This window comes from Semicossyphus pulcher, unplaced genomic scaffold (genome assembly GCF_022749685.1).
Source record: "Semicossyphus pulcher isolate SPU_LCO1_2020_fin unplaced genomic scaffold, fSemPul1.0.p SCAF_14, whole genome shotgun sequence".
Lineage (NCBI taxonomy): Eukaryota > Metazoa > Chordata > Actinopteri > Labriformes > Labridae > Semicossyphus > Semicossyphus pulcher.
This window is the reverse complement of record NW_027211648.1, coordinates 15788110-15813317: the sequence shown is the minus strand read 5'-3', so window position 1 is coordinate 15813317 and position 25208 is coordinate 15788110. Positions and strand designations below refer to the sequence as shown.

The following is a 25208-nucleotide window of genomic DNA, read 5'->3' as shown; positions in this document are numbered from 1 at the left end:
CAGTATGAAGTATTATAAATTATTAATTCTATTGAGAAGTAATGTCTATAATATGACAGTAAACCCGTCGTCAGAGCTGTTGTATCGTCTGCTTCCTGTTTTATGCTCCTACACAGCATGATAACAGACGGATCTCTGGGACCAGTAAAACAGACGTCAGAGGCCGAAAAAGTAACTAAAATGACTGTTTTGTTAATTTTTAAATGTATAAATACATTTTGAAAGTCAGTTTATTTATTCCAAAAGTTGAGCCTTTTCTTTTTCTATATATTTCTTTAGCATTTAAGTAGGAAAAAGACCGAAAACAGAAACTTCTCTCAAAACTTTGGGCTCTTAAACTCCTGTCAGAGTTGCAAATCTTAAAACCAATTCACAAATCTACCGTTTAAGTTTTTGAAAGAGGGCACTGAATCTTTCATCAAATGTAAAGTGCATTCAGAACACTATAAGTGGAGTCAGCTCGCAATAAACTAGAGTACCCATGTTCACGGTAATGAAGGAACGTGTCAGAGCAGCAGTGTGGCTCACTGGTGTGTTTAAGTGTTGTCGTGTTTTTGGACAACAAACTAGAGGAATGGAGGAAAAAGTGTGGTGGACATAGCTGTGAGATAATTTCATTGTTGGTTTTGGTCTTTTCATTAGATGTGTTGACAATAAGACAAATATAGAATATCAATGGACTTTGCTACTAAGCTATCTTTATCTGATGGACACATCTTTCCATGAGCATCAGCAGATAAAGAGTAAATAGTAATACATCACTCTGGGAAAAGGAGTCTTTATTTTGTTTGGACCCGTCATATCTTACTTCCATTTTTCCAATGAAATTAAATTTGAGATGAAGTAGATAGCAGAGATTAGATTAATCTTATCAAATGGCTGTTTTTAAAGGCAGTGACTCATGTTCTTTTATTTTCACTTTAACAATATAAACTCAGAACCTCACTTTAGGCGGGGCATTGTAGCACTCTGTTTAGCCCTGTTATTGCTCCCGGCTTGAACGTCTGTATATATATCTATAAATATTTCTCAGTGTCCAAATAATCCTCCCCAAAAAAGTCCCAAACTAACAATGAATAGACCCAGGTAAGAAGTACTTCCTGTTTGGTTTCCTGGTAAATGTCATACTCATTGTGATGCAGCTTACTAATAATTGTTGGAATTGACTGGAGAGTCATATCTACCTGTATGAACCACGTCGTTGCACTGTGACATGCTCCTTAACTTTTTTTGTTTGGCCATTTTAGAGGAAAGCTGGAGACAGACAGGAAATATGTGGGAAAACAGAGCATGCAGCAAAGGGCCGAGGACAGGCGTCCAACCTGCCACCTGCGTCGAGGACTGTGGCCTCTGTATGGTGCGCCTGCTCTACCCACTGAGGTAAACCAGCGCCCCGACATGCTTCTTAACTTACCTGAACATTGGAACTGTAGTTTATACCTACTGCCGCTGTAAATACTCATTAGAGCACCAAATGTGTATTAATCCTCCTGTGAATTGCCGAAATGTCTGAGTAACTAAGTTGAGTTTTTTGCCAAAAAAAACTACAGTGTCCAGAAATGAAGAAAGTATACAACCTTTAAAAATATTAAACTGTATATTTGGGAGCAGATTTTAAAGATTTTGATCTTCACTTAAATGATTTAGCTTTTATTCTGAGGTTATTTTAAGGAAGAAATGTCTCTGATTCCAGATTCTTAAACGTGAACACTTTCTGTTCCTCCTCTTTTTCATTAAACTAAACAGGATATTTAAGAGAAGGCTTTGGGAAACAGGGGCCGACATTTTGTCATCAAACAACTACACAATCAGCAGATCAATTGACAGTGGAATAATAGATAGTTAGTTGCAGCCATACTTTGTGGGGTTTCTTTACATGTGAAACTTACTCAGTCCACCTTTCTCCCCCGAGCCCGACACATTTGGGTAAAGACAGTTGGTTCTGCAGTAATCAGTAGACAATGAATGAGCTGCACTTTTATTTCCATTTAAAAGAGAAACTAAACCAATAATAGTCCTACTTATGTAGAAATGTGCAGCACTGATTTCATCTCCTCTTTGTCTCCTTCATGAGACATATTTTACCTTTGATACTCGACACTAAAATCCTCACAAAACTTTTCCCAAAAAACACCCGGACTGCAGCCACTCTCCTCATCAAACATAAGAGACTAATGCCACGATCACATTTCTTCCCCCAGCTCCAAAAATATACATATCTGATTCTCAGCAACCAGAGCCGCCTTTGTCTGCTGAAGACGTCGTCATGTGAGCCTCTGCCTTCTGGCCACATTTCTTTTATACACGTCCTCCTTCGCAGACATCACGTCTTATCTTGTCCTTTGTCTTTTCCTCTTTATTACAAATATTCCCCCTCTCTTTCATCAGGTAACGTGCGTGATGCTGTCCTTCATTTGACACATAACATGGTATTTAACACTCTAATGGTTAGGGATCGTCTGCAGAGCCTCCCCCTCCTCCTCCTCCTCCTGCTCGTGTCTGAACCCGGGGTCATGCATCACTCATCCGACTGGAAGAAGGAGATAAATATTTCTTTCAGCTCTGTCACATGGTGGCTTCCTGTTCGAGGAAAGGCTTCCTACGCTCCTGAGAGGACGCTTTCTCTGACTCTACATCAGAATGGAGCCTAATCCTTCTGATTTCTGCACACTTGTGACACAGAAATACACCAGACGCCTTCTACTTCCTGCCTTATTTAACTTTATTTTCCACTTTAATCAGTTGTGTTCCCTCACTCTGGTACACGTGAGTAAGTGCACACACTCACTGCATCTGCCCCTGGCTGCGTCCAGGCAGGAACATTGTCAGATCCATGCATCATTGGTAAGAAAATCTCTCCCCCGCTCCCCTCCTCTCCTGCACCAGCAGCCCTGCCCCTCTGAGGCAGACCTGAAAAGATCCTTTTGTCCCTCATCACCCGCCCGCCTCCTCCCCCCTCTCTCTCATACAGCCCTGTGGTTATGGATACCTGGGACCGTCTCACACCCGGCTCCCATGTTGGGGTGAAGCTACCTGCAGTGCACCAGACCACGAAAACAGGCCACCGAAAAGCCGCCTCTGCTTGAGATTTAGTCCTTATATCCTAGACGAGCTCTGAGTCTGATGCCAGAGAAAACACGGCAGACGGCTTGCACTCATGCAGGCTACTCTCCGTGTTTATTTGCACACGTCAGGGCCTTTTCCTGCTGTTGATTTAGAGCCACTGCCACTTACGCCTATGTCAAATGAAACGCCTGGGCCTCTGTTTGCTATCAGCAGCTGCTCCTACTGGCACAGACGCCTCCATCTTTTGTCATGTAGTCTATATCCTGGAGCACTTGTTGCACGTCTGACAAGAGGAAGACGCAGTAACTCATACGGCGCATAGATTTATGGCTGCAGACGCGCTCGGAAAGCCGGGATTTGAGCTTGATTAAAAGCACTGTCAGAGTTTCCGCGCTGGATTGATTTTAGTCTCCCGCACATCCTGAAGGTGACTCCACTCGCCTCCCTCCGTCATGTGGCTCAGAGCCGGTTTAATCCCCGCTGTGTCTGTATACCCTGCCGGACATGTTGTCATTAGATTAACAGGTATGAGGGAGGCATTTTGGTGGCTTTGTGATCACCTGTTTGCTAATTTGTGAATATTCAGACGCACCGTGTGCCAACAGGGAGAGACACGTGATGTGCAGGACCTCTGCTCTCTGCTGACCTCTGCTGATGTGACGTACAGGCATGTGTATGCACTGATGCCTTTATGTGTAGACACTTTTTTTATTTTAAAACTACACCACATACAAGTTAAAACCATTTAGGATTCTCAATAAATCAAACTCATGCTTTTAATTTGAAATTTAAAAAGTACAACTGGCTATTTAATCTACATTTTGATTTGTAAGCCTTAGTTTGAATGTAAAGTTTAATGTCAAAAATATTATGTTGTATTTTAGTTTTTTTTTGTCCAAAATTAAGACACGTAAGACATGTTTGGTAGCAAGTTCAAATTAAGCCCTCATATTTCCTGCTTGTATAAATGTAGGATGCTAAAGTACCGAACTTAAAGGCCCCTAAAAACCTTCTTTTTTTTCTCCACCAGCTGATTGCTGTGAGCGATGGCGTCCGACATACTGTACAACACATGAGATGTTTCTGTGTGTGTGTTTTTGCAACATTTGAATCTGAATCAGGAGAAAGTTGTGTGCTCGTTTGGTCTGCTTTGCCGGCTGCTGTCAATCAAATGTTATCGAAACACTCGCACTATCCTGAGGAATTAAATGAGCTTTTATTTTTTACTTTTTCAGACATAAATCCTAAATTATAACACCCACTTTAATTTAATTTTGCCTTTTGCTTATGTAGACATAATTATTTCATGTTATTAAGAATATTTAAGATTAAAAAACACATTTTCAGGGACTCAATATTAAAGCATTTTACTTGTAATATTCAAACTGTATGCTGCTTTCTTTACTCTTCTACTCATCTACGTTCCTGAGCGTATATATTACTTATTACTGCTCTGCAGTTATGTGACACATGGCAGTTTAAAACTGAACATTTATAAATCATAACAGTTTGATAAAATATTGTATTACAGTCTTAAACGTCGAACAAAAAGTGGTTACATTAGCTGCACATCTGCATTTGTAATAATGATCCAGTTACCCTATAATAAAACCTGTCGGGGGCTTTTAACTTCTGATAGTCTAAGTACATTTGGCTGCTAATACTTCTGTATTTTTTAATGCCTGCAGGACTTTAACATAAGACTTAGTGTCACTGTAAATTTGACCCAAGAAAAGGATCTGAATCTTCTTATATTCTGACTCTCACGTGTTTGATTAAATGTAATAAGAAACAAAACATGACCTAAAGTCTGATGATGGAAGGTCCGCTGAGGACAGCCAGCCAGACAGACACATCACTCACACAGGCCATATGGGGAGCTGAGATGGGGAGCACAAGCCGGGTGTTTTAGTCGACCCATGGGGTGGGGAGGGAGGTAAGGCCTGGAGGATGCAGACTACCTCAAGGTCCCTTCCACTGAAGCCGGGCGCTGCTGCAGCCCTGCAGCCCCTGCAATCTTCGCAATCAGGCAGTAATGCTAGCAGCGACTGTTTCAGATTATGCTCAGGAAATCCTCCGTGCTCTCTGCTCAAAACAATTTACCCTGACATGAGCCCAAAGAGAGAGAGGGAGAGAGAGTGGGGGGCGGGGGGCGAGAGAGCTGTCCCTGCTGCTCTCAGGCCCCCAAACTCTCATAGACTGTCCCACAGATAATCTGATGTTATTGTTATTTTTATTAAAGCTATAATTACTGTAGTAGTGTCACTCTAATAGGAATCATTAGAACACAGTCGTTTATTATAATGGGAATTAATATGATTAATTGTCTGCATATATTTAAGCAAATATCTGCCACCGATTTTTAAAGCTGTTTTGTTTTTTGTTTTTTTGTTTTGTTTAAAGGGCACCTACACAGACAGTGAGCTTTAAACTTATTTTAATATGGGATGTTTTTTTTGTTTGTTTGTATGTTTTTATAAAGGGCAGTCATACAGGCAGCCTTATTTTTTTTTTTCCAAAGTGGATGTTGTTGTTTTTTTTAAAGGGCAGCAATACAGCCAGTGAGCTTTAAACTTCTATTTTTTCATATGGGATGTTTTCCTTTTTTAAAACTAAATATCCAGAGCTGGTAAAAGGTTGAGTGCTGGCTCTTTCCCATGGCCCGGAACCGACAGAACAAACTCTGGGAGAGAGCAAAGAAAACACGGCAACAAAAAGCCAATGATCCGCAGCACCCAGGCCAAAAAAAAAAAATGACGAAGAAGAAAAAAAAAAAAAACCTCCTTCAGTCAAACATGTAGCTATTATGGAGCAGACTCAATATTCAAAGCCTGCTTCGTGTGTACACAACAGGCTCCTGACAGACAGCTGCTCATGTTGACTCACATTTGTATAATTAAATTTCCCTTTATGGCTCTGTGTGTTTGAATTCTGTGTTTTGAATTACCGTAATTATTGTAAAAAACCAAGAAACCGTTCAGGAGGCTTTTATCCGCACCGCAAAATGACTCATGATATTGTTTATATGGCTTCATATCCCACCAGTGATGCTGACTCGGCATTTTGCAGATAATTCTACAATTTTAAGCAATTTTAAGGAAAAAAAATACAGATTTCAAAATAAAATCCAAAATAAATATAATACGGAAATTAATTGCGTCGTTCCCTTTAATTCACGATCTGTTTACGGTGAATTGTCAATCATTATAACCCCGATTCATTTGGTTTGAGGGCCTGAATCTGCGCTATCTTTCCACTACGTACACAAATAACACGGACACAAATGTGTTACTTTTGTTTTATTGGAAACTAATAACCATGACTCTAATGAAAACGTTACCTCTTAGTTTCCATCGCAGGAAGTTGCTATAATTCTTTTCTCTCAACAAAATCTCATAAATTAAGCGAATGGGAGTCCAGTTAAGTGTCTCGTTGAGTTTAAGAGTTTCAGTCAGGTCCTGTTTGTGTGTTTTCGTGAGCAGGAGGTCAGAAAAAGGCTCCTGTCAGGGCTGATACACAGGTTAAGCGCATAAAGGAATTTTGTTCTAACCAAATTTAACGACAGACAAGTCAGTCTATATTATAAGGTAGGCTACTATAGTGTTATTTCATACATGTACTCAATCTGATTATCAGTCTTTTTTTCACGTTTTTGTAAAATAAAATCATCTGTCAGCCTCTTTAAGAGCCCAAATCCACGAGACTGGACGTTAGAGGTCCCAACAAGGAGTCCTGCAGCTGGTGCGGGTGTCCGTGCATGCTGTGCACCGGCTGAGGGGCCCCCAGGCCGGACATGGGGTACGCGGAGGCCCCGGGGTGGCTCATGTTGCCCTGGAGCAAAAGCGCTGAGTTCTGGTCGGGGCTCTGAGGGGGAGAAAACTCGTCCTCCGAGCTGGACATGAGAGACTTTCCTCCGTCCAGCGGCGACAGCTGGTTCTGTTTGTTGCCGCCTGCGTTGCTGTTTTCACTGTTCTCCCTGGAAATGACATCAAGGAGGAATTAGAGAAAAATACGGACTATTTTTTCTTTGAAAATGGCTTCAAATCCGTGTGTTGGGTCTGTGTGTAGAAGCCAGCTGCAGTTATTTTTCCTCCAGCAGGCCTAGGCCTTGGAAAAAATAGTTTTTATATTTTCCTTAAATTGCAAAATTGTACACTAAATGTTTTTTAAAACTAAGAGAAAAGTGAAGAGAATTAATGTTTAAATTCTCTTCACTTTGGATGTCATTTATAAATCACCAAAAAGGCCTGTTATGTGCGTGTTTTTCTTCTGTCGTTACCCAGTTTAACCTTTTCTAACTCTCCCAAAACGGGCTCCAGAAATGTCACCAAACTGCGTTTTGTTTCCCCCTAACATTAGCCTTTTAGCCAAAAGCATAAACCTTATTATGGTGCAGATATTTGTATGTATTTCCTGTTCTAACTGAAGCTGTGACAGGTCAAACGGGACGGTTCCTGTAGAGAAAAGTCCATCATTTGTCAACAACCAGCTTCTGTTTACTCATCAGCACCGTTATCAGGAAATGTCTCATTATGAGGAATAAACATATTCAAAATTAAGAAATAATTCCAAACTTCTGTCTGACATAAGATGGTTTCTATCAGGAATACTTTTCTATTTACTTTCCTGCTTTTCTTGAACGTATGAATATTATCAGAGCACTGTGACTCCTGTGATTCCTTCTGTGGCTGCTTGGAGACACATTTTGGGGAAATAATATCCTGAGTTGAACTTGAATGATCTCCTTAAACATGCGGAGAATAAAGTAAAAGTCTTTCTGTGTAAATGACATGCTGCATGGAGGTTGTGTCAGTAACAACGTACCTCTCCTTCGCCTCCGCGGCTCTGTCTCGCTGCCGTCTGTTTTTGAACCAGTTGCTGACCTGCGTGGTGGTCAGTCCCGTGGCCTCGGCCAGCTCTCTCTTTTCTCGCGGGGACGGGTAAGGGTTGTGTGTGTACCACTCTCTCAGGACGCCCCTGGACTTCTCCTTAAAGCAGTAGCTGGTCTCCTCTCCGTCCCATATCGTGCGGGGCAGCGGGAATTTCCTCCGTACGCGGTACTTCCCTACAGCTCCGAGCGGCCGGCCGCGCAGCTTCTCCGCCTCCACGTAGTGCGCCTTCAGCCACAGCTGCTGCAGCTTCGGGTGGTTGTGTGGAGAGAACTGGTGGCTCTCCAGGATCTTGTAGAGCTCTCTGAAATTCCCCCGGTGAAAGGCCACCACCGCCTTGGCTTTGAGGACGCTCTCGTTCTTGTGGAGGTGATCGCAGGCGGGCAGAGACCACAGGAAGCGGCCGAGCCTCTCTAGGTTTCCACCCTGTTGCAACACCTCGCAAACGCACGCCACTTGCTCCTGCGTAAACCCGAAGGACGGAAGTATAGACATGATGTCCGAGCTCACTCCTCCGCCCTGAAAGTCGGTATCCAAAGCGAAAGCTGTCGTTTAATTTCTACGTGTGTTTGAGCTTCTTCTCGCGATGCAATCCAGCGCAAATCCTTCCGCGCAGCACGGGCCTGTAGGCTCTCCGCTCCTCTCCAGCCCCTGATGCGCGCAGCAGATTGGGATGTTGATTGTTGGGACAATTTGTTCCTGTTGGAGATATGTCAGGCTTAAAGGGAGCCTGTGCGTTTCGGTGATTGGCTCTCCCTCTGCCCTGCACCGTGTACAGCAGAGCAGGACTGAGTTTGCGGCTCCGTTTCCTCCCCAGAGGCAGTGCGTCAGGGGCTGAAATAGGAGCGCTCCTATGCACCTCCCGCCCCCACAGTCCCTCTCGCGCTGCAGCTGAGGGCGCAGAGCGGCACCTAAACACTAATCAATTATTACAGACCTCTTAAAAAGCCGTATTAACATGTTGTTAATATACATCTTCTACTGGTTCTACTGTATATGCTTTCAGGGTTCACACGTGTGGACAAACCTCACACTGCTTCCCCTCCACGCGTTATCAGTAATCACAGTCAGTGGAGGTGAACCCACAAAAACACCAAACTTTTTTTGATCTCTCAGGGGAAGTTTTACACTTTAAAAGGCTAAAACATGTTTGTGATGCACTTCAAATGTGCCTCACAAAAAACAACAACACCAGTGCAGAACATTTGGATAAAAAACTACAAAAAACTCAAAGATTTTTGGGAGAATTTGATGTTTTTTTTCCCACTTGCAGGTTTATTTACAGTCACAGCTGATCGCGGTTGACGCCCACCTCCTTAATTACACACAGATTGAACATTTTGTTGCGTCCCCTCCTTTAATTAATTACCCAAGCCGTTTATTTTATGAGGCGATATAATTTAATAAGTTCCTATGATAGGTGGCTCCACGTGCGCCATTACGCACCACTTTTATACGAGAAAGCCTACACTACCTGCCCAACGTGTTATGGGACATATAGACCACCAGCAGGAGATCAGCCACTTAAAAGTGAGTGTGTGTATGTGTGTGTGTGTGTGTGTGTGTGTGTGTGTGTGTGAGAGAGAGAGAGAGAGAGAGAGAGAGAGAGCGAGAGGCTGATAAGAAGTGCCACATGGTCTAAGCATGACGATTTGACAAACATCTTCAAACCGCGTCACACTTTACACACTTAGTATGGCTTTTCAAAATAAAGTGTTTTAATATTTTCATACAGCAAATTTACGCGCTTTTATCTCACAAATCTGAAATGTTGTGTTTCATTGATCTCTCTCTCTCTTTGTTTATTATTTTATGCTTTTCACCCCCTAATCGATCACGTGCCCGTTGCAGAGCTCCTTCCAGCCTGCAGCCCACATTTATATTTCAGGGATTAGACGGGCACCGCACTGGCTCCAGTGTTTTCTGGTGGGTGAAACTCTAAACCAATCCATTAGTAAATGAGTTCTCTGCGACACTGCTTCTTGGTGGGGCAGTTGTTGGTTTGAGCCGTATAGATCACATTTCTTTATCTGCACTGAGTCTGAAACTAAAAACCCCCTTTCAATATGTTAAAGGAGGGAGGGAGGGGGGGATGTGTGTGACCTGGAAAATAATGTTTAAACTTGAACAAATTCATAGTAAACGTTTGGAGGAGATCAGCACTGCCCTGACTGATTTTTACTTTAAAGGTAAAATGCTTTGAGGTTTTGTTTTTGCAGCGACTGACAGCTGCAAAAATAGAGATCTGCTCTAAACAGCACCACTACTGACGGTAAATAGAGATTAGATTAATACTAAAGATATTAGGGAATGAGGCTGGAGCTAGACTATAAGAATAAAAGCTTTAAATACAAGAAAACCAGGTTTAATTAGGCAATTAATTGTTCCAGCGTTGCGTAAAGTGTGAAATAAAAAACTCATATGTCACATATTCTTTACTATTTATCAAAGATTATACTGGAACTAAACAGCCCATTTCCCCTGAATGGATCGTATTTATCTCTCGTGCTTAAATTGAACAGGACACATCAGATTATTGCCTGAAAAACGCACCTGCGTCGCCACAAACCTGCGAGACTTTGGAGTTAATTTAAGTCATTTTTACTCTATTCTATCAGCGTCACCAGTCTTATAAACAATATACACAATTCATGTTATAACACTAAATAAAACCGTTAATTGTTCGGCTTTTGCATCGTTTATAACAATTATTTCATACAGTTAAAGTCGATTTTAACGCAGCGCCATTTCCTTGTTTTTACGCAGCTCTTATTGCGTAAACGTGATTAAATGAGCGCACCCTCTAACGTAAATGTATCTCTGTGCCTTCAGTGGACACTCAGACCACTTGAGCCCGGGTCCTCATGCTCTCAGTCTGTGTGTAAAACCTCAGAGCTTCAGTAAATGAGCTGTCTGATGAGCGGCTCTCGGGTTTCTCTAATATCTCTACCACATTGCGCCGCGCCTCCTCCTTTAACCCGAGCAGCCCGGGGGGCCAGATTATTTCAAGATGTGGACTCTCTCCGCCTCCTCCGGAGCTGCGTGGGCTCCTCAGACCCCGACCAGTAACGCAATACTGAGGTGCACTATCACTGGTTACTCGTTTTAAATGCAGCGGGGATTCTTCACTCTCGTCTCAGAGTTTTCCCTTCCTCAGCGTTAAACTTCCAAAAGCCACAATAACTCAGTTTACATATACTGGAAAATCAGGGCTGCTGAATGTTACGGATGTTCGGAGTCGTAGTCATTGCCTTTCCGGACAAACTCACATGAGTCAGAGTGTTTTCACCCTGAGAAAATAAACCTTTAGCCATTTCTCATTAGGCTGCTTTTATGTGATGAAGGCCGGAGAGAGACTGGCGCTTTGTGGGCCAGTGCTTGTTGAATTAATCCGCCTCATGGTGCCAAATTTGGAGGTAAAAGGGACGTATTGATTTTAAATAGATGCTGTATAATTGGTTACATTATGCACTACAGGAGAATACAGATGAAATGTAACACTTAAACCCTGTGGGAGAAAAGAAAGCACGTCAAAATGTCATCAGCAAAAAGCGGAATGATGGTTTATTATTATTTTTAAATATGGAGGAAGATTCAAACGGCGAATATCTAAATCCAAAGTGCAATTTCATTTGCTGTCTGCCGGAACAAAGACGGTTCAGTTCAGTGAGTGAAACATGTCAGAAATAGTCCTCAGCGTTTTATTTGATTTGAGCTTTTTTTTGAAAGGGATTTGGTTGGTATTTAAGGATGCCCCCTGAATGCACCGCAAAAAAACCTACTTGATTATTTATTTAAATCATTAACAACAACAAAAATAATGTCATCTATCTTAATGTCCTCTTCCCTAATTTATAATTCACTAATTAATTTTCTTTTACATTATTCTGCCTTAATATAAACAAATCTTTATATGTCTAATATATTTATAAACTAATTAATTAATCCAATCAATAGTTAGTCATTGGTTTACAGTTGGCGGTTAATCCATGATGTCCTAAATGTGCTTTTAATTAAGAGTAAACGCGGTTTGTTCTGAGAGGTGAAGAAAGGCGCTGAGAAGGAGCAAAAAAAAAGCAGCTCCTTCTCTCAAAACAAAACACAACTGTTGACATGAGTGAGTTAAATGAAATTGGAGCTGCAATTATCAGCTTAACAGAGTTTCCTGTCATGTTGGAAAATTAGACCTGGTACAAGTGCACGAGGGTTAACCCCCTCCTCCCCATCCAAATCATTACGCATTTCCTCCTAAGAGGACCAGCTCCACAAATATGCAATTATACGGCCTCGGCTTCTTCTTTTTTTTTTTTTTTTTTTTTTTACAGTGCTCTGCTTTGTAAACACGCCCCGAGCTTAAAGATGGAGATATTTGTTTAAAGGGAAAATCTTTTTTTTTTTAAATTTAGCCGCCGGGCCGGATTACGTAAACAAACCCGGTAAAAACATAAACAAACAAAAGGGAGGGTTTAAAAACGTGAGGTGCCGCTGCCGGCAGACAGGGGGCGCCACCACAATGCTATCATACACGTCTAAATATGACTCCAGGAGAGGGTGAGTTAGTGCCTGTGTTTTAGAAAAATGAAGTTTTTAAGGCAGACAGTTGAGCAGCAGGTGTGTGTGTCCATGTGAAGATCAATGGCCTGGTGTGAGCTGCTCCTGTTACAAAGTGCTGTTTTTCTCTCTGTTTTGACCACTGTGATGCTGCTGCCTCCCAGCTGCTGCCTCTGTGTGTGTGTGTGTGTGTGTCACATTAAACCTTGTGTGTTTTCTTTCCAGGACTAACCAGTGACTCACGATTGCATCTTCCTCTTCCCAACACTGCACGATGAAGTGGGCATGTGCACATACCTTCCACCCTGCCAAGCAACAAACAGCTCGCTGAGTTTAAGTGGAGGTAAGAGAAACATGGACGAGACCCCTCATAGTTCATAAACACCACATTATTTCCACGAGCCAGCGCTAGATTCAGTTTCTCTCCCCTCTCCTCGGCCGGTAGTGGTGGGTCTGCGCGAGCAGGCTGGTACCCGCTGACCCCTGCCCTCTCATTAGTGGGACGTGGAGCAGCGGAGTACCGTACTCCCCAGGTCATGTTACATATGGCTTGCAGTCTGCTGCGCCGCATTAAATGTCAGCTTTGAAACCATCTGAAAGAGCAGAGGTCAGTGTTTTTAATAAGGCCAGAGTTCTGGGGGAGTTCCCTTTTTTACTACACCAAAGTATGTTTTACGCTGCATGTTTGAAATGTAGACAAAAGGATCCTCTAGAATTTAGATATGATATCGTATAAGTGAAATAGGAAAATAGTAGCTGCCCTGTTCGTGAAGAGAAATCTATGTTCTGTGAGGGATCCATTCTTCTCCTCTCCTGTCTAATTTATAGTCACAATACAAAGGTGGAATTTGTAGTTCTTCGCGTCCCCCTCCCCGTGAGACCCACAGACCGTGAGCCTGTCCTCCTGCGAATGGGATATTGTTCTGGGCTCCAACAAAGCTGTTTTCACCCTCTTCAATATTACAGGAGGAGTCACCTGATACCTAACAATCAGCTAATCCACTGCCCATGGCGACGAGGTCACCTGTGCACAGGTAACTTTATCCCCGCTCGCCTGCCTCTCCCTCCCTTTCCCGCTAAGTCTCTCCCTTTTTATTTTTTTCTCTCTCCTCTCTCTGTGCCTCCACAGTGAGCACGGACAAACAGCCTCTGTTTATTTAGGTCATCAGCTAGATCATATATAACTCCTGCAGCCAGGAGGACAACTCCTATAATCCACCGCAGACACGCTGTGAATAAAACAAAATCCCCCGCTGTTCGTCCATTTGTCAAACTTTGTCTCCAATCTTATCTCTCTGGTTTGGTCCGGTGCCCACAGCGCGAACATGCATCCGAGGGGAAGTTTCATGAATTTAAGGAAGATTTCAAACGATCTTTTTCTCTTGGATACAGACCCAGAACCTGTGAGTGACAGCGCCTCAGATTCACTCTCCCACATGTATAAGCAGGGCTCACTCGGCCTTCGCTCTGGGGGGAAAAAGGGCCTTTGGATTGGACTGAGCTGTGGGGCGCTGCAGACCCCCCACCCAAAAGGAGCTTTACCTCTGGAAATCTCATTGCTGTTTATTTGAATTACAGGGGCTGAGATGAGAAAAGGAGGGCTAATGAACTCCAGGTTGCCGGGCATGTGCAAACGATCACTGCAGGTTTGCAGAGAGCTGCAGCAGCAGCAGCAGCAGCAGGCACCCCCTCCTGATCCTCACAGTTTGGCTACACAGGACTCTTAAACGTTTGTCAGACATGTGCTTTATGTCCGGCATGTAACATGTTACAAAATACAGGCGATCTCTGCTTATTTTTTGTAGCTAAATTTGAAAGAATTCAAAAGTATCTGTTTAATGTTTTTATAAATATAAACTTTTATTGCAGTATGTAGATTTAGAAAAATACATTCACATAATTTCAGATAACAAACATATAATTCAAACTAAGATTTAAAAAAAACAAATGACCATCAGTTTTTATTATTCGCCCAACGACTCATTTTTGGTTTATGACATTAAAGCACTGAGAAACACTCGGACATGTCCTTTCAAATTGACGGGATTGTGTCTTTAAATCCTGCATTACTACAGTCCACATGTATGACTGATGCACTGAGAGATGTGCATAGTTCGAGTTGGCTGCGAGGCTGAAATGTGCTATTATGGTCATGTACGACAGCGAGGAATTAGGCCCCTGTTGTGAAAAGCACCGGACACACTTGACAAATGGGCTCCACATTCTCTCGTCTTTCCCTCGACTGACACCCGACAAATGTGCCCGGGGAAGCGAGGGGCGGCGTCGGTGCTAAATCACTCGCTTACTTTCAGTGTCGTCCACAAAACACAAAGTAAAAGGCACTGGAGTCCATGCAGAGAGACATTACTACAATCCCTTTATAGAAAAATAGCATCCATGACATTTTGGAGACACACGTCAAAATGAAACAGGATATAGAAGAGCATCATCACGTCTAGTTAACATACTCCGAGCTGCAGCTTTATAAACAACATACGGTGAACAACGTGTGAATCCGACAGCGAGACCTCATTCATGTGTCGCTCTCACAGGTTGATGATGAGGCGTTACAGAAATAGTGTGCGTTTGTTGAGGTGTTTTACACATGAAACCCTTCCAAAAGTAAAGGCTGTTTGAAACATGAGCATTGAAGTAGTGCAAACGCCAAAACAGACCAATGAGTGTTTAAAGTAGCAGAAAGGCACATTAGTCGTAGTAGATTTGGTGATATAAAGCATTAAAAGCAGGTTTGCAGCGGCTTGAAAGGCATTCAGATGTGATTTCTGAAGGACACTTTTTCCTAAATCAGCAGCTTTGTGTATTTAATGACCTTTTCTCTGTGTGTGTGTGTGTGTGTGTGTGTGGGTGTTTGTGCAGTCCTTGAGTAAAGCTCTCGCTCTTTAGCCGACCATTTTCACAGAGCCTCTCTCTCCCTCTTTCCCCCCTTCCGGATGACCTTTTTGGTTTGACCCAGATGACGCATTTAGTTTGGAGGAACATCCCGGTCACATGACTCGAGGCATTCCAGCACCTGCTCCCGCGGATCAAATCCACTCAACAGGAAGTAGCAGGTGTTGTCTATAAAAATGCACATTTAAACACGGCTCAAGCTCGTACAGCGACTTCTTCTTCTTCTTCTTCTTCTGCGGGCACGTAACAGTCGTAATGTTTCTTCTTACGAGCGAGGGCTTTTTAAAACATGTCGTAGGCTTTTTTTATTTTTATGATAAGCTGATAAAGCCCACCCAAGGGCTCCTCTCTGACTGGAGTGCATTGTAAAAGTCAAATGAACACAAATAATTTAACATTTAAGGGAAGTTAATGGTAAAAAAAAACACACGCACGCTCACACAAATTAAAAGATTCATCATATCTGCTTGGACATGAGTGCTACTGCGAGGAGAGAGGTTAAAGGTCAGCCATGTCCTCCTCCATCTGCACTGTCTGTAGTTTGGCGAGATCCTTCCCCTCCACCGCCTCCATCTCCCCGCACATCGCTCGCACCATCTCGCTCACGCCTCCTGAAACCTCCACCTTGCTCTCCGAAAGGTTCATGAAGTCGCTGTTCATGAGGTGCGAGGACGGGGGACCTCGGAGGTAATCTGAGGGCTGGAGGTGGTGGCTGCTGTGGTCTGTGTGAGCCATGAGCGGCGTACTGACTGTGAGCGTGGTGTAGACTTCAGGCTCCGGGCTGGACGAACTCACGGCGGTGACCTCGGTGTTGGAGGCGGGACCTCGGCTGGACGGGACGTCTTCGGAGTTGGGGGTGGTGTAGGTGAGCTGGCCGCTGGGGTCCAGGTGGAGGCCGTGGTGGTACGAGGAGTAGACGACTCCCTCCAGAGGCTCCTTCTTGATGGAGGTCTGGCCGTCGCTGCTCATGTTGTAGAGGACAGTGCTGTGGTGGAGGGACGACATGGTGAGCTTGTCCTGCTGCTGGAACGAGACGTCGCTGGAGGACGTCACTGCTACGTTGTTCAGAGGCAGAGAACCTGCGGTGACACAACAATGGATGAGGATATAAAGTATGTCTACTTCCTGGATCGTTTCTCACAGTGTGTTATTTACAGCAGGCCTTGGCCGCTAAACTGCTGTTGTCTGTCTCACACACTCTCTACTCTTAAATCTCGACCCTGCGGAGCCCCAGAGAACATGAGCCAACAGTCTGCCAGGACTCGACAGCATGCTGCAATTTTCTGTGTTTCTTTATTATTCATGCTGCTGCAGATTCTCTGCTTTTTGTCAAAGTGAGAGCTGGAACGGTTTATTCCCTGTTAGTGCGTCTCATGGCCTCTGATTGTCTGAAACATATTTCTCCTCCTCCTCCTCCCTGCTCTGCACATCAAGAGTGCAATGATGATGAGTGATGGTGACTCCAGAACTTGTTTTTATTCATCTCTGGGGTTTTCAAAGGACCACCTCTTCTCTCTGTATGTGTGTGTGTGTGGCCCTGTTTCTCCTGCTCTGTGTTGCGTGTAGTATCGGCCCTTTGGGCAACAACCCAGCACATAGAAGCCAAGAATAAAGCAGCTCAGATATATTTCTGGTGGACGTAGTAGAGACCTGTTTACAAACTAGCTCGGAGGTGCAGCATTGCACTGGGCAAAGGTCGCGTCTGATCGTCTCTCAAGCTAAGAGATGCAAGAGAAACATTTGAACACATGATTTGATGTAAGAGTAGAGGATGGTATGACTGGATGTTTGATCTCAGTTTAGTATGTTCCTGGACGGGTTCCTGGACTGTGTAAAAAGGGTAAAATTAACATGAAATACATGTAAATAATTTAGTATTTTACCCCGATTTCTAGATGAGAATCACCCAAATGCTGCTCTTAAATGATCAATTATTACAGCATATGAAGCAAAACTTGTTACTGCGACCAAGCAAGTTTCTAAGTTGAAATGAGGGTAAAGTTTCTGAACCCACCTTGTTGTGTGATTGAGGCAGATGAGGCCGAGGAGAGCTGCAGAGGAGGAAGACCCACGTCACTGTTGAGTAATGAGCTGCCATCGCTGTCCCCGCTCGGTACCTGGACCAGGCTGTACCCCCCCAGCTGCAGCGCCCCTGACGAGGAGCTAAAGGTGAGCACGGAGGAGCCTCCGTTGTGGGCGGCCATGGTGGGAACCCCCTCTATCTTCACATCCGATCCGTTCACGCAGCCCGGGTAGGAGGCGTACTGCAGGGCCGAGTCCTCCGCAGAGCTGCCCAGTCCTTTCTCATGCCCCGTATGCATCTGCATGTCCACCCCGGAGCCCCCCAGCAGCACCCCTCCGGATGACCTCAGAGGGTTGAAGGCTAAAGGCTGTAGGCCCAGATTGAGCCCGTTGAAGAGGATGTTTCCGGGCGTGTGCAGGTAAGACGAGCCTCCATTGTGGAACACGCTGGAGGAGGTGTTACTGGTCACCAGACCTCCGTTGTAGAGACCGCTGCTGGTGGATCCAGGAGGCAGCTTGATGTCCCCGATCTGCTGGATGACCACCCCACTGTCCAGAGGCCCTGTTTGAATGGGAAGACTCCCATGGGTGATCACTCCATCTGAGGAGTTAGAGAGGGGCCGGGGGGACAGCTCCTCCTGGCCTTTGCTGGACTCGTCCTCTGTGCTGTGGTTCCCATCAGATTCACTGAGGAAAACGAAACATTACAAATGATTTGTCACAAAATGTGTGAAGTAATAGGAAAGAAGAATGTTTTGGCTGTAAGTGTGAGATGACTTTTCAGCTACTTTTCAAATAAAAAACAACCAGAAAATGTGTTTTCCTAACACATATATTAAGTTGTATTCTCATGCTGTGATAACAAGGACAAACTTTAAAGCACTCTTAAAAAGTTAGAAAATAAATTCAATATAAATTCACATTTTTTTGATATTGTTTTATCTCCTCTCCGCCCACATCTTGCCCTTCTCTGAGCACAGAGCAGCTCACATTTGCTGCTGTGTTATTACCCAGCTTTGAAGAGCAGCCTGTGTTTGTGAATGTGGAGCCCTCTGCTACCTCATGGAGAGCAGCACTGACAACAACCGACCAACACCAACAACCGTGCAACCATTTGGCGCAATAAATTCTGGTGTGACAAAATGCCAGCACTTGCTGGCGTGACAAAACAAATGGCTGAGAGCATTTATTGGAATTAGTTCCTCCAATTTAAAATGGTTTCACAATTTGTAAGCCCTGTTTTTCTGCTTCCATGAAGCCTTTGAAAAGATATATAGACGTAGTTGATACAGCTCATTAATGACAAGTCTTATTTAAGATTGATTCAAACAGCTGCAGCCTCTCCAGCACGCACGCACACACAAACACACACACACACACACACACACACACACACACACACACACACTAAGCTGTCCCACCCCCCACTTCCAGGAAGAGGTATAAACAAAGACCAGTTGCCACAAATATGAGCAAAATATCCTCAAGTTATGAAGTTACAAAAATGTTGTTTCTGAATGATTTTAGTGGCGACTTAAAGGGAATCAAAACAGTGTGCTGTGAGTCTGTGTGTGTGTGTGTGTGTGTGTGTGTGTGTGTGTGTGTGTGTAAGGGAGAGAGAGAGAGAGAGAGAAAGAGAGAGAGAGTGACAGAGAGAGAGAGAGAGAGAGAGAGGGGTCACCTCCACCAGGTGTGCGTCAGCTTTGTTCACAGAGACAGAAACATGAAAGAAGCTCCCCTTCAGTCTGTTTGAGTGGGGGATTATGAAAAGAAACGCACGAGCTGATGGAGGCTCTGAGATCCTTTTTGGTCTGAAAAAAGTGATAATGAAAATGATTTATGTGCTGACGCACGCGCCCATGTGTTGTGCGTGCTCAACACTGACTTCGTGCACACACGCACGCACACGCACACAGACACACACACACACACACACTACAAAGCAGAAGAGAAGAAATAAAAGTCACTCGTTAATTGTTTTATCAAAGTTTAGAACCTCTCGTGCCTGACAGTCAAATCACCAGCCTGCAGGACTCACTATGTTATTTAGTTGCTTATGGTTTCCATGCCTCTAAGCAGCAACACACTTGAAACCGGATCTGAGTGGCAACCGCTTCATATTTCAAAACATTAAAAGCGTGCTCCAAACCCTTTTACGCACACTTTTTTCGCTTCTTAATTATCAACGGTTAATGATTCACATAGTAAAAAAAAGTGAGTCCAACGGGAGATCATGAAATACACTGAGTTTTGTCTGTCACTGGCGTGAGTGTGAATGGTTTTAAAATATAGACGCCATTCCTCTGAATAAGCTGTAAATACTTTGGTAAAATTAGCCTGAGTCTATTTTAATGCGCCTTTTACGCACAGCACAGACTGAAGAATATTTTAGTACATCGTTTTATATGAAGTTTGTGACTGAAATAACTAGTTCCTTTAGTTGCCTCACCTTTTTGATTGTGCCTCGGACGGGTTTCTGTCTCTCTGCCTCCTGTTTTTGAACCAGTTGCTGACCTGGGTCAAGGAGAGTCCTGTAATCTTGGCGAGATTTCTCTTCTCGGCAGGAGACGGATACCTATTCTGATTATACAGATCCTTCAGCGCGTTTCGGGACCTCTCCTTGAAACAATACACAGTCTCCTCTCCGTCCCAGATAGTCCTTGGGAGAGGGTACTTTCTCCGGATCCGGTACTTGTCCACGGCGCCCAGGGGTCTCCCCCGAGCCTTCTCCGCCTCGGTGTACCGGGCCTTGTACCACAGATCCTGCAGAAAGGTGTGGTTGGACGGACTGAAACTGTGGTTCTCCAGAATACTGTACAGCTCCTGGTACCGAGCCTGGTGAAAGGCAACGAGGGCTTGGGCTTTCAGGATGCTTTCGTTGCCGCGGAGCAGGTCACTCTGAGGCAGGGACCACAGGAACCTGGCCAGCCGGTCCACATTGCCTCCCTGCTGCAGCGCCTCGCAGACGCACGCCACTTGCTCCGGGGAGAAAGCCAGAGAGGAAGCGGCGCTCACCAGCAGCTCCGCGCGCACCGCGTCCGTGTTAGGAGTCGTGCGCTCCATGGACAACTCCGCCGCGTCCAGCGCCACAAGCTTGATGCACTCCCGCGTATCCACCTCCTTCACATTTTCCCTCTTGATGTCATTTGCTGTTGTGACTTCTCCGGCAGAAGAAGAAGACATTTTTTTTGTTCAAGCCTTCCCTGGTAAAGTCACTCCTCCCAGCTCGATCAGGTTACCTCCTCGCCATGCGAATGCGATCGGATATCTGACAGCAGCTGTAAGTAGATATCTCTCTCCCCTTTTCCTTCCAACGTGACTTTTACTCTGCGGGGACTGGAGCTGGACGGAGACACGCTGGGGTCTATCTGCAGGAGAGCCACGCTATTGGCCGCCGAGGGCCCCATTAGGGAGGAGCGAGCGCGATTCAGACACGAATGTTTGGTTTCCAGCTGTCACTCATACAACCTACAGTAGATTCCCGTAACTCACCTGTGCAAGGTGAGTGCTGCTGGGATCGTGGGAACGGGATATCCTTGTTGTCTGTATTGTTCGGAGCTGACTTAGCTTTCTGTGAAACATAAAAGCATTTTTATTCCCAGAGGTGTGAAATCCAAGGGGGAAATAATCCTGGGACTATTTTCTCTCATTGTCTCAATCTTTAATCATTTTTTCCCAATTTTTTTAATCTGCAAACAAAACTTAAAATATAATTTGATAATCGATTTGATAATCGATTGTTTGGAATTTGCCAGATTAGATTATTATACATACTCCCCTTTTTATTTCATATGTCCAAACGTATTGTCAGTTTTGATCATTACTACATTGTCTAATTGTCACTGTTAGATACAGTATCTAAAAGCAATAATTTTACAAGTGAAATTCTAAACAGATTCCTTATAGTTCAAGGTCCTAATTGTGATTAGAATAAGGTGTTAAATTGTTAATGTAATTGTTAATTGTCTGTCACAATTTACTTCATGACATAAGGTGTGTGTGCTGTGATGTTTCTGTTCTCCAAAAACTATAGCTTTATGTTTTATTTCCACATCTAAGATTATGCGACCCACAGAGACAAACTTCTGTGGTGCCTGAATATAATTTAATTACATTTTAATAATTTAGAGCATGTGTTTTCACAGCCATAACCTTTGAATCTGGACTTTACTTTAAACCAGCCTCCCTTAAAGTTACTTGTTAGCACTCTAATGTATTAATACACTCTTTCTGTCCTCATTTTGCATTGTTGATTTAAGTTAATAAATCACATGATATATCCATCATCCTTGTGGAATTATTCACATACACAGTTACACATTCAGGAATTATATGATGTCAGAAGCCCAGGGGAGCAACATCTGCAGAGGTTTTGGGTTTTAATTATGTTTCAGTGCAGACTCACATTAGATCATGGAATATTGGAGTGATGTGTAGGGTACTCCGTGGTAGAGACAGTGAAACCTATAATCAAAACAGCCATTTAATACCGTCTCCATAAATACAACCCTTGTGTGTATGTGTGAAAATTAAAAACTCAGCTTTTTACCTCAGACCCCCTGGAACTCATCAGGGACCAGCACCACAGTGTGACCACCACTGCTGTAGAGGTGATCATTAAGTAGGAACTCTTCTTATTAGTGGCGTTTCCCGCCGGACCGCATTCTGTGTGACGCAGCAGTTAGCTGCCTGGAAAGTGACAGAAGAGCTGCTAGTTGTTGACATTTTTCTCTAGCTTTGTAATTTGTGTTGCGCAGACAGAAATGGACGACCAAGGGTGTCCGAGATGCAAAACAACCAAATACAGGAATCCGTCGCTGAAGCTGATGGTGAACGTCTGCGGTCACACGCTGTGAGTATTTACATCTGACAGCTAAAAGAATGAAGAGGAAAATACATTTACACCGGCATGACGCTGTTTTTGCTTCAAACTGAGCAAAAAGATACATTTCAACTTAAAATGTGAATACGTTCGTAGTTATACTTACACGTATGTTACGCTTTAAGCCTTAATAGTGGAACGTTAGCGTGCAAACAGACGTTGGAATAATTTTTAAGCTGCACGAGCTCTTAGCGAACAGCCAACGGTTTGCTGTACCCTGCTGCTGTCCTGTGTATAAAAGTGGGAAAATGTAAATTCTTCTCGGTTAAAAACACCACATTTCTATAAATGTTATGCAATACTACTTCTAACTTTCACGCCCTCTTATAAGGAGTAGAGATAGCATCAACAGGCGAGTTTGTAGGTGGGTTATCCTCTTATCTCAGCCATAATATTAGTGCATGACAGCTGTCAATCTTTCTAGACATTTTTAGAAACAATGGCGGACAGGTAGCCCCCAGTAACACATCGCTGCACTGAATATTTGCACCCCTCTGTAGAAATTGGTTGGACGTTTTTTTAAACAGACGCTGACGCTTTAATCATCAGAGCTTTTTCCACTAACCTAATCTTTAGAATAGGGCATTTCTTGGAAAGTTAAAAAAGTTCATCATGGCAGAGAGGGGGATGAACTTTTTGTGGACTTTGTGTGTGCTTAAATTCTAACCACATAATGAAAGTGTCTGTCAAAGGGGTGTTTAAAGGGCCAATTCATAATATCAAATCAAATCTCCTGCATGTTAACAGTAAGGTCTATTATAATTCGTTTTTTTAGGTTAAACTGATGAATTATGTTTCCTCTGGGTCTGTGGTCGAGCAGACCATACCCTGACCTATACCATGCTACTGAAGATGCATCCTAAACATAGTCACCTTATGGCAGATCCCTAAACATAACCCTATTTTACCTACTTGCTATACGCCCTGAAGTCTGGTTAGACTTAAACCATGGTAGGATTCTTAATTTTTCATAAAAATGAAAATGGCAGAATGCCTACCACAAATAATTAGAGCCTGAAAAAGTCTTAAAAAATAAAACCAATTAAATTAAATGTTTAGTGAATTCAATTTTCAAATTTAAAAAGTATTTTAACTAAAAAGAAAAAGATTTTGACATGAAAAAGTTTCCTCAAATGAAATCTTTTCAATTTGATTGCTTCATAAACAAATTGTTGTAGCACTCATACACACTCATCATATTCATTACGCTACAGTTGTGACTGTGCGTCATGCTCATGTCAGTACTCAGTGAAACTTGTGTGCCATGCATTTTCCAATATCTAACCTTGTCACCTGTTTAAAAACCTGCTCATTTAAATGAAGGGGACATGTTCTCCACGAGCATCATGCAGCGACGGTGCTAGTCTGATGAGAGCATCTTTTTTTTTTTCCGACCCTGTCTGTTTATTGACCGTACCGTCAGGAAGTTGCTGTGCTTTGTCATCAGGTCAGCGAGCTCATAACTCACCGCCTCCGTCTGGATGCAGGGCCACACACAGAAAATTAAAATGATTCTGCAATGAGGCAATATGGAGAGATGTCCTAGTCTGGGTCACCTTGGATTTCAGAGCGGGTGCGACTGTGTATCAATGCACCAAAAGGAGCCTGCCGCACTCTCACACTGTTTTAGTATTTTCATCACTGAAGTCACTTATTGTTATGAACACTCCTCAGTGTTAATAGATACAGATGCGTGTACTGTAGCGTGAGATATGTATTTAAATTTCACCGTTACTCATTACCAGTTTTGTGTATTTAAAATCTCTATGCGGGAAAAGTCTCACGTTGACATCTTTGATGAGTTTTTTTCTGTATTGTGGGAATATGGGCTCTATATTTAAATAGGTTTATTGAAAAAATAATAAGTTACAACATCAATACTGAATGTAATCATTAGCCCCAGAGGGACTCCGTAATGTTTCGTTCATTTGAATCACTGTTACCCTCTCTTTACCCTGTTGTCCCTGTTGAGCAGTCATTCCAGCCTGAGCTCACCGGACTCCTCTACCCGGCGATGCAATGCAGTATTGAGCTTCTCCTCCTTTAGCATGCATCTAAATATAAACCCCACCACAGCACATTTTGTATCCCTGTCACCGGGGGCATTTGATGCTTGTTATTTATTACCTTTTGCACAATGACACCAGGCGCGTGTCCTTTGGCATTTGACACTGGGCACAGGCAGGCACAAAAGAGAGTAGCATAAGCATACAGTGGGGAGTAGAGGTGTCTACCTTCTATAGTGAGCTTCACCTGAATGACACATAAATTGAAGCTAGGATGATGAATAGTAGAAAAGATGGACATTTGTTATTCTGATTTTGGGGTTTCCATCAGTAAAAGCTTTAAGTTTGTCTTAAATCAGTAATCAATAGAAAAGGCTGTACACCTACAAACTTAAAGGAAAAGGTAGATGAGTGTGAAGTACACAGAAACACATTCTTTTTTTACTTCAGTTGTTGCATGGATTACGAAAAAACAAGATATAACTTTGAAGGTGCTACCTGCTGGATTATTTAACCTTTGAAATCGCCAGGCTAGCTGTTTCCCCCCTGTTTACATTTTCTATGCCAAGCTGAGCTGGCCGTCGCTTTCTAACGAACAGACAGGCAGGAGAGTGGTATTGATCTTTTCTTCTTGTCTTGTTGAGACTGCTAATAAGCATTTTTCTGAAAATGTTGGAATATTTCTTGCAGAAAGAAGTCAACTACACGGGGGCATTGCTGTTCACAGAAGTCTGTTAGTGAGCTTGAACTTTTGTTGCTCTTTTATAGAGAGCCTCACAACAGCTCCACCTCAGAGTGAGCGTTTGTCTCTGACAGTGTTTCCCCACAGTGTTGTTACATTTTTCACACGGCGTTTTTAATTATCAGGAACATTGAAATTAT

General features: G+C 43.4%; 3 protein-coding genes across 4 annotated transcripts in view; 1 reads left to right on the top strand and 2 right to left on the bottom strand.

The window, feature by feature from the left end:
• Positions 1–6360: 6360 nt before the first annotated feature.
• LOC138591101 (homeobox protein six1b) lies at positions 6361–8711 on the bottom strand. Its single transcript, XM_069661616.1, has 2 exons — positions 7891–8711; positions 6361–7042 (listed from the first exon to the last, which is right to left on the bottom strand). The coding sequence occupies exons 1-2, from the start codon at positions 8448–8450 to the stop codon at positions 6748–6750; spliced, it is 855 nt and encodes a 284-aa protein (XP_069517717.1). The 5' UTR covers positions 8451–8711; the 3' UTR covers positions 6361–6747.
• A 5666-nt stretch (positions 8712–14377) lies between these two features.
• On the bottom strand, positions 14378–20724 carry six4a (SIX homeobox 4a). The gene is made up of 3 exons (XM_069661493.1): positions 19888–20724; positions 17431–18125; positions 14378–16495 (listed from the first exon to the last, which is right to left on the bottom strand). Exons 1-3 carry the CDS (start codon positions 20619–20621, stop codon positions 15915–15917), a joined length of 2010 nt encoding a protein of 669 aa, XP_069517594.1. The 5' UTR covers positions 20622–20724; the 3' UTR covers positions 14378–15914.
• A 131-nt stretch (positions 20725–20855) lies between these two features.
• The window catches only part of mnat1 (MNAT1 component of CDK activating kinase), a 32439-nt gene continuing 28086 nt past the window's right edge, over positions 20856–25208 (top strand). Inside the window, exons 1-2 of one of the 2 annotated variants that reach the window (XM_069661837.1) lie at positions 20856–20939; positions 22196–22290. In XM_069661837.1, the coding sequence (XP_069517938.1) occupies positions 22202–22290 (89 nt within the window). In that variant the 5' untranslated portion in view covers positions 20856–20939; positions 22196–22201. Of the gene's footprint in view, positions 20940–22134; positions 22291–25208 lie in introns of those variants that run through there. The other variant, XM_069661836.1, reaches the window with a different exon arrangement.

What these genes read in the sequence shown, in the direction of transcription:
- LOC138591101 (XM_069661616.1), bottom strand. Translation starts at nt 8,450, where the DNA reads ATGTCTATACTTCCGTCCTTCGGGTTTACGCAGGAGCAAGTGGCGTGC. An exon ending in GCCGCGGAGGCGAAGGAGAG is followed by an intron (nt 7,043 to 7,890) that starts GTACGTTGTTAC and finishes TGTCATTTCCAG; the next exon opens with GGAGAACAGTGAAAACAGCA.
- six4a (XM_069661493.1), bottom strand. Translation starts at nt 20,621, where the DNA reads ATGTCTTCTTCTTCTGCCGGAGAAGTCACAACAGCAAATGACATCAAG. An exon ending in TCCGAGGCACAATCAAAAAG is followed by an intron (nt 18,126 to 19,887) that starts GTGAGGCAACTA and finishes CGTTTTCCTCAG; the next exon opens with TGAATCTGATGGGAACCACA. An exon ending in TGCCTCAATCACACAACAAG is followed by an intron (nt 16,496 to 17,430) that starts GTGGGTTCAGAA and finishes GTGTCACCGCAG; the next exon opens with GTTCTCTGCCTCTGAACAAC.